The 16,728-nt window shown below is 42.2% G+C and overlaps 2 protein-coding genes across 4 annotated transcripts in view; both read right to left on the bottom strand.

Moving 5' to 3' along the window:
• Positions 1–16,728, bottom strand: part of L1TD1 (LINE1 type transposase domain containing 1) — a 119,550-nt gene that overhangs the window by 19,280 nt on the left and 83,542 nt on the right. The gene's annotated exons all lie outside the window — the stretch shown is intronic.
• CYP39A1 (cytochrome P450 family 39 subfamily A member 1) overlaps positions 105–16,728 on the bottom strand; it is a 53,811-nt gene continuing 37,187 nt past the window's right edge. The window contains exons 8-12 of one of the 3 annotated variants that reach the window (XM_083606610.1): positions 9,723–9,856; positions 9,038–9,133; positions 4,584–4,672; positions 3,065–3,152; positions 105–1,060 (exon numbers count right to left, since the gene is read on the bottom strand). In XM_083606610.1, coding sequence (XP_083462736.1) covers positions 989–1,060; positions 3,065–3,152; positions 4,584–4,672; positions 9,038–9,133; positions 9,723–9,856 — 479 coding nt within the window. In that variant the 3' untranslated portion in view covers positions 105–988. The remainder of the gene's footprint in view (positions 1,061–3,064; positions 3,153–4,583; positions 4,673–9,037; positions 9,134–9,722; positions 9,857–16,728) is intronic. The other 2 variants (XM_083606611.1, XM_083606612.1) reach the window with 2 other exon arrangements.

The following is a 16,728-nucleotide window of genomic DNA, read 5'->3' as shown; positions in this document are numbered from 1 at the left end:
TTTACCACTGAAATGAAGAAGACTGAGATGGAAGATTACATCAAAGTACAACAGACATGGTATGTGGAATGGAATGCGACGGAACTGAAAGGGGGGGAAATGACTTTTTATTTTTTTTTGCTCTATGTGATTAACTAATAACCCTCCCTCTTAGAAGATCCGTCACAGCAACTAATTGCAAATGGGACTAAATATGAATTGTGGGGGAATAATTTGAACTTAAAGGTTTTACTCTGTGAAGGATTTGGAAAGAAGAAGGGCTCTCTTGTGACGCAGTAAGAATGGAGATTTGATACGAGACCTGTGTTGCAGAGGTTTGGTCTTGGGGAGGGCGAGCCGAAGATTTATTACTTACAAGGAGATTGTGATCTGGAAGGGGCAGCCCTCCTGGAAAAAGACTAATTTACGATGCAACAGGTCGGGAAAGTTAAAGAGCGAGCTTTTAGACTGTATTTCATCGGAATGACAAAATGGCGATTGCTTGCTCAAGTGGAAATGCCTGGATTATTGGATGAGAGTGATTTACGAGAGAGCAGTACAAAGCCCACACAGAAACACAAATAAGACTGTTTTTTTTCCAACCCACTTGCGGAGCAACTCGGAGGTGAATGAAAAGGAAAATGAGGAATGGCAAGGATTGAGAAGACGGGACTGGAAATATAATTCTTAAGATGAAAGCAGCACAAATATTCGAGGATTGGAATCTTGCCGATCGAGAAGCATGGGTACCCCCCACAAAAAATTTTAATTTGGAAAACAATTGGATTACATGATATGTATTGTTATAATTTGGATTAATTGATTTGATGTGTTTAATTTGGTAATATGAAACTTAATAAAAATTATTTAATTTTTTTTTTTTAAAAAAAAGGAATGGAGCCGATCCATCCGGCATTGCGGGGTTTGGGCTAGATGCCCCTGGGGTCCCTTCCAATTCTGATTCTCAGTCTGACAGTTAAGGAATCGGGATGGGCACCAATGCTCAGCTTCATATTCTCAGCTTATACTGAATTCGGCATGGTCCCTCAGGCTGCTGTGTCCCCACCAAGTGGAGAAGGCTCTGCAAAAACAGAAAAGAAGTTACAAGCAGACACTTAAGATAATAATACAAGTGATAATATAAGTGTAATTGAAACAAGAATTTTACCAACAATTAAGTATATTCCCCCCCAAAAAATGTTCATTATTTTGAGCCAGAATCGGTCTCCAAAGCAGTTTAGAATTAAACTCTGTGGGCAAGTCTCACATAGCCAGTCCTGTCAACAGAGGCCCTGCCAAAGGACTTTTGCTTGTGTGACAGGGCTCCTTCCCCCGCTCCCCAAAATTAACTGGGGGGGGGTAGTTTGGGAGAATCCCCAGAACAGTGTGTGGGAGGAGAAGCGGGGTTTTCTATCTGGCAAGCCATAATGTTTGTACAGATAGAACAACTGGAAGAGAGTGATGTTGAATTCTATTTTATGACAAGATAAAACCTAAGTAAACAAGGTTGTAGATATTGGGCAGAGGAAGAAGGCAGGCTCACATGGTAGGAGGGCTCAGGTTGTAGATATTGGGCAGTTGTAACTGGAAAAGTGTGCTACAAACCATCACCCTTATTCCTTGACTGATGTTGTCTATTTTTTGCACTTTATGAATAATCTGGGTTTTTTAAGTGTTTTTATTCATGCATGCTTTTTTCTCTTTTGCCTGCAATTGATCTTATCATGCCTCATAATGGGACAGAAAAGTGGGATTAAATGTTTTTCATAAATATTCTAACAAGGGACACAGCTAACAATCTGGGATGCTAGTTATTCAAAAGTGGAACATATACAAGCTTTAACATTTTAAAACAAGGATTACATTTCAGATTATCTAATCATGAACTGTAAGGGAGACGTAGTGATCTAAATAGAGATTATCTATATTTAGTGGAATTTTTATGAACATATACTTTTAAGGATCTTTCAAAACACTATGGGAATAAAAGTCTGTTATAACATAATAGGGGATGTTAAAACAGTAAAGTAACTTCATTGACATCACAAGGTTGCTGCATGTTGGTTCAAATAATAAAAGAGCATGAAAAAATTCCTGTTAGTTCCATGAAGCTAGACCGTCCACTATGATTATAAGCCTGCACCTAGTAAATGTGGAGGTTTCAAGAGAATTTACTGTAGCATGGACTAATTGGATGCAGGCCTGTAGCCTATGGCTGCAACCCAGAACTCAGGTAAGCATATTTAACTTCCATTTAAAGTAACTAGGGTGCCAGCTTCAACTTAATATTCCACTGACAAATACCTATGGAGGAGTATATGTGAAAAATTATTACATTCAAATTCCTAATCCATAATAATCTTGCAGAAAAGATACACAACAGACAATACAGAGGATGGTGATATAACAGCAGAATGCAAAGTTACAGAAAAAATATCACCAAGAACAATAAGGAGTACAGACAAGCAGACAACAGAGACGTAGTCTTTTTCTTTACAATACCTCATGTATTTGATAGAAGTAACATCAACTTGTAAATCAACACCCAGACAATGTTCCAGTAAACTCAGAGTTTCTTCCCACCATTTTGCAATTAGACTAATAATATTGTCATTTTGTTGTATCTTTATAGATTTGTCCAGTTTTCTAAGCTATTGCTTGTTTACTACTAAGACTTCACTGTGCAGCTAATATATGATGTATTTATTCTCACTGAAATGTAACCATTTCAGCCGGAAATAGATGTTGACTATATATCTTGTTTTATCTTATCAGCTTGATAATCGATTAAGCTGAGTCCTTATTGTGGAGCATTTGTCCCAAGTGATATGTTTTTCTGTGACTTTGGAAAGATACACAAGCAACAGACTGAAATCAAAAATCTATATTGGTTGACATCTGTTGCAATGTTTTTCATGTCTGTTCCTCCACAGATACTCTCCACTTAAAAAAACTGCTGCATAAGAAAAGGCACTACATGGTGAACTTTTATCTAGTTAGAAAAGTTACAAAAGCTTAACAGAGGAGATGAAAGATAATTAAAGTTACATACTATGAACTTTAATTTTCATTATGAATATGTTACCTCCTTTGGTAGTGGATCCAAAAGATGGCATTCATATTTGCAAAGCAACATAGCTACTAGAATTTGAATCTCCATGATAGCAAACCATCTAAAATGCAAACAGTACAAGTAGATAAAAACTGACTTGATCTCAGGAAACATCATCTAAAATTCTGTTACAATGCTTCATTCTTTATTAATTTTTTTACACCACCCTTCATCCAAAGATCACAGGGCAGTTTACAACATAAAAACACAAAATGCATAACATAACAATAATAAAAAATACCCCTCCCCAATTTTTAAAGAGGCATATAGCAAAGAAACAACTTTCCAAAATATACAGTAGACTTGATTTATCTTAAAGCAGATGTTTTCAGCCACTTGTGTGTAGATAACCATTTGCACAATGCCCCCTTTGGTTGCACAATGTGGGAGGGGGGTAGTCTGTGTGGGCTCATTTCATGGGTAAGACAGTTTTGTCAATGATGGGATAGTTTCAAAACCTGAGTAATACAAACATTAGCCCAGTTTGTATTAGGAGTAGTGTGTTTATCTGAGTGCTTGTTTTGTACTAAAAGGTAAAGTGACCCCTGACCATTAGGTCCAGTCGTGACCGACTCTGGGGCTGCGGTGCTCATCTTGCTTTATTGGCCGAGGGAGCCGGCGTACTAGAAGTAAAATTCAGTAAGTTTCTTAGGCCTGCTCTTGGATACATTCAAATTTCAGACTTGAAAAAAAATGGTTGCATCTTTTTTGCAATTTAACTTTGCAAGCTTTCCCACAATTTTTTAAAAAATACTGTTACATCATGGAATATTTGTTGTATTCTAATTCTTAGAAGCGAAAGCCATCAACAACAGAATGTTGACACAGTGCACTTTGTGAGAAAATTGGTTTACACCTATACAAATGGATGCAAAAGCTATTGTTTCAGCTAATGTTTAACATTGCATCCTGCAACATCAACAGAATGCATTGTGACCAAATATTAAAATAAGTATAAAGTGGTACCTCGGTTTACGAACTTAATCCGTTCTGGAACTCCGTTCTTAAACCGAATCTGTTCTTAAACTGAAGTGTGCTTTCCCTAATGAGGCCTCCCGCCACCGGTACCCTTCCACGGTTCGGATTCCGTTCTTAGACCGAGGTAAAGTTCACAAACCGGGACACTACTTCCAGTTTTGCGGAGTTCGTAAACCGAATAGTTCATAAACAGGGCTGTTCTTAAACCGAGGTGCCACTGTATGGAGCAACTGAAATTTACACAGCTCCAGAAGGTGGCAAGGAAACTGTAAATTCAGAGAAACTGCAAGACGTTCCCACATGCCACATTATCCAGCACTGCCTTTACCATTCACCTTTGGAAGACCTCCATCAAGGTATCTGCTGTAATAGCTTGTAACAGTAATAAACTTTTCAATCCTTTTTGAAAAAACAAAATCATCTGTGAAGCTTTGTTGTTAAGAGGGAATGAAGTTATAGGAGTAGAGTCACTCTCTAAAGAGTTTAAGAAATAAACTCCAGCTGTTTTACTGACCTTCCTGGACACTGGTGTCCTCCTCCTGCAAATGCCACAAAACCTTCCAAGGAAACATTTTTCTCTAAATTTGCTTCTTTCCAACGATCCTGTGCGATGAAAATTTTCTTTCTCAAAATCAACTTTGTGGTAAATAAGCTTAATAACAAACATGACCTTCTATTTGGCTAAGCATGGAGTAAGAAGCTACTTTTGTGAGTTTATTTTAAACATTCATAAATTCTAGATCCGCAAGAGAGATAGTAGGGAAGCTTAAAGTGCAGCAAGTACGGCTGCAGATGTTTTAACGCTCAAAAGCTTCTCTTAGAATCCCAAGAATCCTTGTGATAGCAATGTAAACAAGAACTTGGCTCTCATTTGAATAAAAGGTGTACTTTCAATACCCATGGTTGTGGTTATTTTTAAAATAATTCTCCTTTCCCCAATACTTTCCTCAGTACAAACTATTATGGCAGTACAAGCTGTTATGACCTTTAGCCATGCCTAAGGAGAAGCATTCAAGTTCCTCTATGGTAGGCAAGTCCAACCTCAAGTAGGCTGCGATCTACCAGCAAGTCTCAAAAACTGGCAGTGATCTACCACCCTCCGAAGTCATTTAAGTTTATTAAATATGAACAAGTACCGTAACTAAACAAGTGAGAAATGTCAAACTATATTTTTATATTAGTTTGCACAGATCTGAGGAACCAGCTTCTCTCTGTGTGTGTTAACTCTTTCCCTCCCTCCCTCCCTTCCTTCCTCCATGTTCTCCCTCCCTCCCCCTGCCTCCCACACACTCAGCATCCTCACTCTCTCCCTCCACCTCAGTCTTTCTGCTTCTGGAGCTTTTCATTCAATCATGTTATTGCCCCCACCCCTAAGTTAGTACCCCGCAGGAACACCCTGCCCCCACAAACATCCCAGCCCTCCCTCAGGGCACTGCATCCCCCTCACACCACCACTGGCGCTCTACCCCCCCCCCAGAGCACAGTGCAGAGCAGGCATCGGGGAAGGAAGGCAAGCCTACTTCCATGGCTGGAGGAGGAGGAGGAGGAGGAGCTGAGGCTTGCATGAGACTGACAGTAGCAGCGGCTGCTGCTGCGTCCCAGGCTGCAGTGAAAGGCTTTTCTTTCTCAGCCTGCGACTGATGAAAATCGGTCAGCGATTCCCAAGTCAATCGTGATCAGCGTGTTGGAAATGCCTGCTCCATGAGAACTATGTCAACACAGAAAGTCAGTGCCTTGTAGTGATTCATGTTGGAGTACAACCTGGAAGACCAGTGTTCAAATTCCCAGTCAACCATGAAGCTCCCTGGCTCCCTTGGGTCAGTCACGGTGTGGTGGATGACCCTTGCTCCAAAAACATGGTCAAAATTAAAGGGCTCAGGAGTTCAGACCAGACCAAATTTCATAAAATCATCCACAGACTTTACTAAAACAAAACCCTATGAAAGAGAGAAACTCCAAATAGCTCAAAAGGTAAGAAAATAACAAACACTAACTTATCCAGCTAATTAACATAAACACACTTAAATCTCAGTAGGCTGAGCAACGGAACAAGATGCTGTCAGAAGCCCAACCTCTGCTTGGCTGGCTGCCAAGAGCTCCCACCAACCCAGGTTTTATGGGGACTTAGACCATGGGTGTTCACCTCTTCCACCCAATTACCTTGTGACACCGGTCTTGAAGCCTTAACGGGAAACAGCTGTATCTAAGCTCATTATCTCTGAGGTTCTAACTCATTTCCATATAACTTTTAAATAATCATTTTTTCATTAGTTTTCCAATATACCCCCAATAATAACCAAATTATAATAATAACAATTAAATCCCAAATTACACAATTATCAAAGTGCCAATCAACTTCCAATTAATACATTTTAGTTAAAGTGGCTCCCCGCATGGTGGTTTGGGTGCATTTCCGATCCAATATCACTGCGTCCCATAAACTTAATTGTCAATTACATTTCAGTTATAATAATAATCCCTTAGTCAACAGCTACATAATTAATGGTTTCCATTTTTGATGTTGTAATATATAAATTTATAAAGCTTTAAGTGAGGAACTATTTTGCCCTGCGTGTGAAAACTGTTATATCCATGGATATTTCTTCTGTCCATATATGGTGTTGTCTCTTTCACTTCTTAGCTGTTGTTTTCTCCCATCATGGCTTTGGGCAGAACTGAATCTCCAAGTTTCTCAGACTCTTATCTCTCCGTCCCTTGCTTCGATGTCTCAGAACAGGCAGCAGTCTGCTAGAAACCATTCTGTCTCACTAGTAAAACATGCCACAGATCTTTGCCATTTCCCCCTCAGCCTCGGAAAAGGTGAGTAGTTTTCGAATGTGCTGAAGATTTAATACTTCTTTCCAGCTCCCAGAATCTCTGCAGTGTTCTTATCACAGTTCCTAAATTCTTTTCCTTCCAGCAAGAGATTTATGCCTCAATTAAACTTCATCTTAGATTACATTCCGTCAGTAGCACACACAAAGGGTTGCCAGATCATAAATATATAAATGCTTCCTTCTCTCCAACCGACTCTCATGCCAAAGAAAATCTTAATTCAAACTTTTGATCCCTGTAGTTAGTATATTCAGCAGTATGTTGTTGCAACCCTTTTCCATCACCTGCTGGTACAGTGGTACCTTGGGTTGCATACGCTTCAGGTTACAGACTCCGCTAACCCAGAAATAGTACCTCGGGTTAAGAACTTTGCTTCAGGATGAGAACAAAAATCGCGCGGTGGCAGCGGGAGGCCCCATTAGATAAAGTGCTGCTTCAGGTTAAGAACAGTTTCAGATTAAGAACAGACCTCCGGAACGAATTAAGTACGTATCCAGATGTACCACTGTACTTCAAAGCCAATTAAAGATCCAATTAAATGGAGAACCTCTGCTTCTTTTTAAATTTTTAAACTTGTTTTCCAAATTTTAACAAATCAATCCAAATTATTTAAACATTTTTTAAATAAAAAAAATAGGCTTCCAGCTCCTGTTGCAAATATGTCCAATTCTTCCTGATGTTGCTGCTTCATTGTTCTCATTTAATCATCTTTTCATCCTTCTATTCGTTTTAATCCATTTATATAGCTATCCGCTCTTGTTGCCTTGCAGTCAGTTCTTCTGTTGTTTCCCAAACACATAAAAGTCCATTTCCCGTGTGCAGCCCTTCAGGCACTCTTTTCTCAGGTCTGGTGTGCAGAGAGATTAACTGCCATAATTCATTGTCCATTCACATTCCTCTCCTTTAAGGACTCCTTTGAAAGCAGTCCTTCCGTTCTTCAAGGACACACTGAGCCATAAATAAATCCCCGACAAGATGACCATTCCACCATTAAAACTCTGGGGATTATTTTCCACAGCCCACAGTTAAAAATCAAAGACACATATAAAATCCCCCCCCCAGTGCAATTAGCAGACCCTCGTCCTTGCAAATCTCATCTCACTACAGATCAAGTCCAAGAATAATTTATATAAAATCCATACGTTCGAGAGGGGAGGGTATAGAAAAGCATTGTAAAACCCTTTATAGAGCATAAATCAATGGCTCCCACATTTCTTGATATCAGATAACATCATAACGCCTGCACACGATTCTTCCATTTTGTGGGGAGGTGGTCAGAAAATAAAAGACCCTTAAAAAACCACGAAAGCAAACATTGCCCCCCCCATCATTGTTCCTTACTGTTGTAAGAAATTTCGTGCTTGTTCAAAGTCATTCAGATACCTTCATAGCTCACGTCCAGTCCATTCGATAGCTGGTTAGTTGCAGCCCATTATCATATGCCGCTTCAGGAGCGCCCCATAATTAATGCCAATATTCTGAATTCTTGAGGAACCATTCTCAAATCATGCCGCCGATGGATGGAGGCTCGTCCGGGGCAGGGACAGACTCCCAGGCAGAGATGTGAATAAGCGGCACCGCAGGATGCAGTGAACTCCCCAGAACCCCCCAGGAGCATCGCCAGGAATTTTGCCTCATAAATCCTGGCTTTCCCCTGCTTTCCCCAGAGGGCAGAGGAGAGCCAGCGCCATGAATCGTGGGTGTGGCCGGAAAGCGAGAACCTCTGCTTCTTCGCGGCAGCGTGGGAGCGCTTTTGCACTCAGCGCCTCCCACATTCCAGGTGCTGAGATGAACTGCAAGTGAAGCCCATTCCCCCGTCCCTTGGGGTCATTTGCGAGGAAGACTTGCCCTCTGTCATCCTTGTTTTTTGTTCACCTGCTGTCGGGGGGGGGGGGCTGCCTCCATTAAGGCAGGCGGGATTGGAAGCCCCTAACCCATTCCCATAAACCAGTCTTAAAGGGGCGAGGTCACCACACACAGCCACTCAGCCTAACCTTCCTCACAGGGCTGCTTAAGTTTTTTGGCAAAGGTGGGCTAAAAATGCAACCAGCATCAAATACATACATACATACTACACTCCACATCAGCTAGTGAGAAAAGAGAAAAACAAACGGCTCCCATGTTATAACTTACTGGTTTAAAAGTATTGGGCTCAGGAAAATATTTGGGGTTTCTATGAATCCAATATGGAGACAAGGCCAGCAGGTCACCAGCAGGGATAACAAAATTCTAAAAGCAGAAGAACATGCTCTCAATAATAATAATAATAACAACAACAATAATAACAACGATATATTTATTTATACTCCACCCATCTGGCTGGGTTTCCCCAGCTACTCTAGGCAGCTTCCAACAAAATATTAAAAATACAATAAAACATCAAACATTAAAAACTTCCCTAAACAGTGCTGCCTAATGCACACTTCAAACTCTGTTCCAACAAAGCCAGTCATTTATAAACATATTTATTTCACAAGAACACAGCAGATAATCCTGTCTATATGAGGTCACTAATAAAGTGATGCACTTAGGTAATAATTGATTGTTAGCCAGACCCTAAACACGAAGATGTACTGTACTTACTAGCTTTTATCTATGATGCCTTCATTGGAGTAGAATCTCACATAAATTTCAGCATCCCTCATTATCTTCAAGACAGTGAAAGAGGCTGGAGAGGGTGTCATTTGTGCTAAATAGATGACTTGACAGGAATTTCTATGTGTATCTGTATGTTTCATACATTCAACAACATATTCATTTTGAAGATTATTGAATGAAGAACTGTGGTACACTATTACCGTCATTAACAAAACCTTACTTGAATTGTCATTGGAGCGATCACTTTCTTGATGATGGCACCTGGTGCCCTTAATCGTATTGTTTCCAAAATACACCACTTGATAAATGGGAACTTTTTTAGGTCATCTTCAGATAACTGGATGTTTTCTTTACCTGCAAAAGTCACATACAAAAGTCCAGTTACTGAAACACTGCAAGCTTTCCCATATCTTTATGTGAATTCACAGTCATGCAAGAGTGGGAACTCTTAATGAGAGCAGTAGAACTCAGGTTAAGTATAATGAGAGAAAGATGGTGTGACTACGATCAAATTTTGGAGAAGTTACAAATGTTAAACAGTTGAAACAATATTGATTCACTCTCCTCTCTGGCAGCCCTACCATATCAAATGTCTAGCAAACGCCCTATAATCTTACTCAACAAGTGGGTTGTAAACTGCAGTAGAGGGCTGGACCTTGCTTGCTTGCCTAGAAAGTGCAAGGCAGCGCTAGGTGGATGCCTTTGGCAGACCAGCACTTAGTTCATTTGGAGCACTTGGTTCATAACAGGCACCCTTCTCCTTTTTTTACCCACTGTGGGTTTCACTCATTTGACATGACAAGGATTCAGGCATTTCAACTTGCAATAAATAAATTAATAAATTTGTGAGTTCCCCAAAATACAATGAGTTCATGACAAGAGTTTTTATCTTATCTCCTTGGCAGTTTCCCTCATGCTTGGCAGGAAAATCCCATTGTTCAAGATAGCAGAACAAGTCATTGGCCTATAGTGTTAGAAAGTACCGTATTTTTCTGTGTATAAGACTAGGTATACTACCAAATAATGGAGGCATATAAGTTGGACAAAAAACTTGGCTTCCAGGTGGAAAAATCAAAATTGGAAACAGAATTGTTAGATCCCAAAACTAAGAATTTGTCAAGAATGTATAACTTGCTGTTGAAATGGAACACTCAGGATGAAACGGTGAAATCTGCTATGATTAAATGGGCACAAGATGTTGGACACAACATTATGATGGCTGACTGGGAACAGTTATGGACCACAGGTATGAAGTTTATGGCATGTAATGCCTTAAGAGAGAATTTAATGAAAATGATTTACAGGTGGTACATGACACCAGTCAAGCTTGCAAAAATTTATAACTTATCTGACAATAAATGTTGGAAATGTAATGAGACTGAAGGTACATTCTTTCACCTTTGGTGGACGTGCCCAAGGATTAAGACATTCTGGGAGATGATTTATAACGTAATGAAAAAGGTATTTAAATATACCTTCCTGAAGAAACCAGAGGCCTTTCTCCTGGGCATGGTCGGCCAATTGGTGCCAAAGAAGGATAGAACTTTCTTTATGTATGCAACAACAGCAGCAAGAATACTTATCGCAAAGTATTGGAAGACACAAGATTTACCCACCCGGGAAGAATGGCAGATGAAGTTGATGGACTACATGGAACTGGCGGAAATGACTGGCAGAATCCGAGACCAGGGAGAAGAGTTGGTGGAAGAAGATTGGAAAAAATTTAAAGATTATTTACAGAAATACTGTAAAATTAATGAGTGTTAGAAGGATGCTGGAATGAAGTTATATGGCTTTAGCAGAAATGTTACAAAGAATTAAGTACAAATAGATTGTTAATGGACTAAAGGAAAAATAAGGTTAGAATGTGTTAAGATAAATTATAGGACAGAAAGCTGAGGAAGATGGAAAGGATTTGCTGAAACAGTTAACTGAACTGGAATACAAAAAAGGGAGGTGTGAGGAGGTCGCTGAAACAAGTAAATGAAAGATAAGATATGGAAATATTGGATGTGTTTTTAATTGTTTTTGTTTTGTTTTGTTAAGATAAGTGTATATGTAGTGTTTTTGTTTTTTTGTATTGTATTGTATAGTTTTGTTTTGTTTAACTCTTTTTCTTTTTGTTAACTTTAAACTTTTAATAAATATTATTTAAAAAAAAACACTAGGGGTTTTTTTTACCAAAAAAATAAGGTTTAAAATTGGAGCATGTCTTATACACAGGTAGTGCTGAGGGGTGTTTTCTTAATTTGGAGTCCCCCAAAATAGGGGGCGCCTTATACATGGGGGCATCTTATTCATGAAAAAATATGGTATATTCTTCACAGATGCTACTGTATACCACTCCCTACACTCTTCAGTCTAGAAGATATAATTTCTGGCACCTGTTACGTCTTGTAGCAGTAGGGACCTTTTATGTCTTAGTTTAGAGTTATGAATAGATTACAATATTCATAATTAATGCTGCCACGCACCCAAATAATTTTGTTTCTCTCTCTTTTCTTGCAGTAAAAGAAAGCTTTGCTTTAGTCAGGTCTGGACCTACATTCTTTTTTAAAAAAAATAATATTTATTACTTTTAAACCTTACAAAAAAGAAGAAAAAGAGAAGAAAAAAAATAGGAAAAAAAGGAAAAAACAAAAAAACAAAAAACAAAAGAAAGAAAATACAATACAATACAATATATAAACAATACACAACATTAACACATTAGGCTAAATAAAACAAAGCAACAACAATTTAAAAACATACATCATACCTTTTCAATGCCCTATCTTTCATTCCCTCATTTCATCGACCTCCTCTCACCTCCCTTTTTGTATTCCATTTCTATTAATTATTTCAGCAATTCCTTTCCATCTTTCACTATTTTCTGTCATATAATTTTCTTAACTTATTTTAACCTTATTTTCCATTAATACTGTAATACTTATTTATGCTTAACTCCTTATAACATTTCTACTAAAGCCATGTGTGATGGGATGTTGAGCTGCTTGTGCGTAAAGTTCCTAATCCCTCAGTGTTTGGCTAAGTCCACAAACCACTGTCTGTAACGGAGCGCCATAAGCATGGCTCCGTCAGTCGCTGGCAGAATCCGACAGTGGGCGTTTACGGAATTTCTTCCAGCATAACAGCTCCTTAACGGAAACACGTCTTCTGGACTCTCTACGTGACAATTTCCGGCGAGGAGTGGGTGTCCCTAATGGAGGTCCTGAAACCTCCTCGCTGTTCTCGCTGGAATTGTCTCTGAGCCAATCTTCTGACTCGCCTTCCCTTGGAGCTCTTTCTCGCCCCCTGCTGGTTCCCTCCTCCGCTGATAAGTCTCTCTCAACCTCTGGGAGCCCCTCCACCACCTGTTCTTCCAATGACAGTTCCCTGACATCCACCTCCCCTCCAGGGCCCCCTCCACCCCCTCCCCTCCCTTCCTCTGCTGGAGGCGAGGGAGCAAAACCCCTGAAAGAACTTCCCTCATCTTCCGAAGTCTCGAACATTTTCCTCCACCGGTTGCTGTTTTGGGTTTCTAAGTACTCATCCTCCTCGGAATCTATTCCTTCTTCCCACTCTGACCCCGTGAATCCTTCCAATTCCTCCTCCTCGTCGGTGGTGCCAAAGTACTCTCTCCGGAACCTCGCTACTGACTGAGGTTTCCTGGGGAACCTTTGATGGAACGCTTCGATCAAGACCTCGTCATTGACGTCCTCTGCCGTCACCCAGGTGTTTTCTGACTCCGGTTCCCCTTCCCACGCTACCAAATACTCCACCTGATTACCCTTCCACCTGGAGTCGAGGATTTCCGCCACATGGTTGCTGCTTTCCCTCTCTTCTAAGACAGGTCCCTGTGGGAAAACCCCTTCTTTTCCCCCCCTATACGGTGACAGTAATGACCTGTGGAACACTGGATGCAGTTTCATGTGGTTCGGTAACCGGAGTCTGAAAGCTACGGGGTTAACCTGTTGAATGACCTCAAATGGTCCCAATCTTTTGGGTCTTAATTTCTTGCAACCCCCCTTGAACAGCAGTCCTTGGGTGGACAGCCACACCTGATCCCCCACCCTTATGGTTTCACCTTCCCTTCTGTTCTTGTCTGCCTGCTTCTTATATTGTTCTTTGGCCCTTTCTAAGTTGAGTTGGAGTTGACGATGGATCGCTTCCATTTCTTCTACAAAAAGTTCTGCGGCTGGGACGCTCCATCTCTCCCCTCCTCCCCCTGGAAATGCCCTGGGGTGGCACCCATAATTAGCCAAAAAGGGGCTCATCCCGGTGGACACATTCTCCGCATTATTGTAGGCAAATTCCGCCAGCGCCAACTTTTCCACCCAATCGTTCTCTCTGTCATTGACATAACACCTCAGATATTGTTGGAGGATACCGTTTGCTCTTTCCGCCTGCCCGTTGGTTTCTGGGTGCCGGGCAGTCGAAAAATTGACCTCCACGTGCAGTAAGCTCATGAGCTTCCTCCAGAACCTGGACGTGAATTGTTTGCCCCGGTCTGAGACCACCCTCAAGGGGGCGCCATGCAGTCTAAAAATATGTTCTACAAACAATTTAGCTGTCTCTTCCGCCGTGACTGCATGTGAGCAAGCTACAAAGTGGCCCATCTTAGTTAACAGGTCTACTACTACCAGTATGGCGGTTTTCCCCTTGGATTTCGGCAGATCAGTCATAAAATCTATCGATACCGCCTCCCATGGCCTCTCTGGTGTGGGCAACGGTTCTAACAACCCCGCCGGTGCCCGCCTTTCTCCTTTGGCTCGCTGGCATTGGTCACACCCTCTTACATACTCCCTTACATCTTCCCTCACTCTGGGCCACCAAAATTCCCTGGTAACCAACCACATGGTTTTGTGTTGCCCAAAATGCCCTGCTGTAGGGCTGTCGTGCATCTGTTTGAGTACTCTCCCTCTCAATTCCCCTTCGGGTATATATAGTGCCCCTTTGTAATACAATGCCCCGTTTCTTTCTTCAAAACCTCCGGAGTTTTCTCCCTCCCTCCTTAGACCTTGGAGCTTATTCTGGGCGTATTCATCATTCTGCGTCTCCTCTACCAGTTCCCTTTGCCCCACCAACGCCGCCCCACACACCCAGTGGTCCTCTGGGATGATATGTCTCTCTTCGGGTGCTCCCTCCCCCTCCAAATACTCTGGTTTGCGTGAGAGAGCGTCCGCCCTGACGTTTTCCGGGCCTGGCACATAGCAAATTTCAAAATAAAATTTGGAGAACTCCTGTGCCCATCTCACTTGCCGTTGGTTGAGCACTCGTGCCGTTCTCCAGTACTCTAAATTCTTGTGGTCCGTGCATACTTGCACCTTGTGTTGTGCACCAATTAGTAAGTGTCTCCATTTCCGGAACGCTTCGTGAATGGCGAGTAGTTCTCGGTCATATACCGTGTAGTTCTTCTCGGATTTGTTTAACTTCCGCGAGAAGAAGGCACACGGTCTCCACTCCGACTTATCCTTCCCCGGCTGAAGAAGCACCGCCCCCACCGCCCGGTCTGATGCGTCAGTTTCCACTCTCATGGGTTTTTGTAAATCCACATGCAGGAGCTGTTCTTCCGAAGCGAAGGCCTTTTTCAATTCTTCGAATGCTTGCTCCGCTTCTGCCGTCCAAACAAATTTCTTCTTGCTGCTGAGACAGTCCGTGATGGGAGCCATTAAATGGGCAAAGTTCTTGATGAACTTCCGATAAAAGTTCCCAAACCCTAAGAATCTTTGCACATCCTTTTTCGTTTTCGGTCTCTTCCATTCCAGTACCGCCTGGACCTTGCCTGGATCCATGGCTAACCCCTTGTCTGACAAGCGGTACCCCAGGAATTCCACCTCCTTGGTGTGAAACTGACACTTCTCTAATTTCACCCACAGTTGGTTTGCTTGCAGTCGGCTCAACACTTCTCTGACGTCCTTTACATGCTGCTCCTCATTCTCTGAATAGACTAATACGTCATCTAGGAAGGCCACACAATTCTTGTAGAGCAGAGGCCCCAGCACGTGGTTCATGAACGATTGAAAACATGCTGAGCCTGCTTGTAATCCAAAGGGCATAACGAGATATTCGAAAGTCCCTAGGGGGGTGAACATCGTTGTCTTCCATTCATCCCCCTCCCTTATCCGTATCAGGTTGTATGCCCCCCTTAAGTCCAGTTTAGTGAAAATTTTTCCCTTCCTCACCCGGGTCAAAATGTCATCAATCCTGGGCATGGGAAAGGCCACTGGTTCCGACACTGCATTTATGCTCCGGAAGTCCACTACAAGTCTAGGTTTATTCGTGTTTTTTTTGTCCACAAAAAACACTGGGCTGCCCCCCACCGCTCTGGACTCTCTGATGAAACCTCTCTTCAGGTTTTTGTCAATAAACTCCCTCAACTCCTGCATTTCCCTGTCTGACATGGCATACAGCTTGCCCACAGGGAGCTGGGCTCCAGGGACTAGATTGATCTGGCAGTCAAAGGGTCTATGCGGTGGTAGTTTGTCTGCTTCCCTTTCGCTGAAGACATTGCTCAGGTCAGCGTATTGTTTGGGCACCTTTCCTTTGTCCGTTACTTCTGTTCCTGCTAGAAAGGCCTTTGCCCCTTCTGGAGCCTTGCCCTCTTTGCAATGTTCTAGGCAATGTGCTGACCCAAAGGAGACCACTCTCTGATGCCAACCCACTAGCGGATCATGCAACGCTAGCCAGCTCATCCCCAAAATAATGGGAGCCCCTCCCAAGGTGGCCACATGGAACGCTATTCTTTCGGTGTGCCTGGCTACCCTCATTACCATTGGGACGGTCTGTAAGCTGACTCCTCCTCCCAACAGCTCTCTCCCATCGATCGTGGTCACCTGCAAGGGGTTGCTTAAAGGGATAGTCTGTATCTGGTGTTCTGCTGCAAACTCCTTGCTCATAAAATTACAGGAGCTGCCTGAGTCCAACAGCGCCCTTATCTTTAAGGCATGTCCGTTTGGCAGCTCTAGCAACACCTCTATCACTAGGGCTGGTCTCGGAGGTTCCGGCGTGGGCACTTTTACTGCTCCTTGGCCTGACTGCTGTGCCCTGATGGTGGCAGTCAGGCGTTGGCTTTTACTTGGTCCTGCCCTTCCTCCTCCTTCCCCCCAACAGCTCCTGCCATCCCTTGCCATTCCTTTCTTTGTGGACAGACTCTGGCAAAATGACCTGGCTGCTGGCAGAGATAACATTTCTTGGGGCTCTTCCCCTCCTTCTTCCGCCCTTCACTGGGATTTGAAACTGCCCGC

The sequence above is a fragment of the Podarcis filfolensis genome (genome assembly GCF_964270895.1).
Source record: "Podarcis filfolensis genome assembly, chromosome: 3".
Lineage (NCBI taxonomy): Eukaryota > Metazoa > Chordata > Lepidosauria > Squamata > Lacertidae > Podarcis > Podarcis filfolensis.
This window is presented reverse-complemented; position numbering and strand designations above follow the sequence as displayed.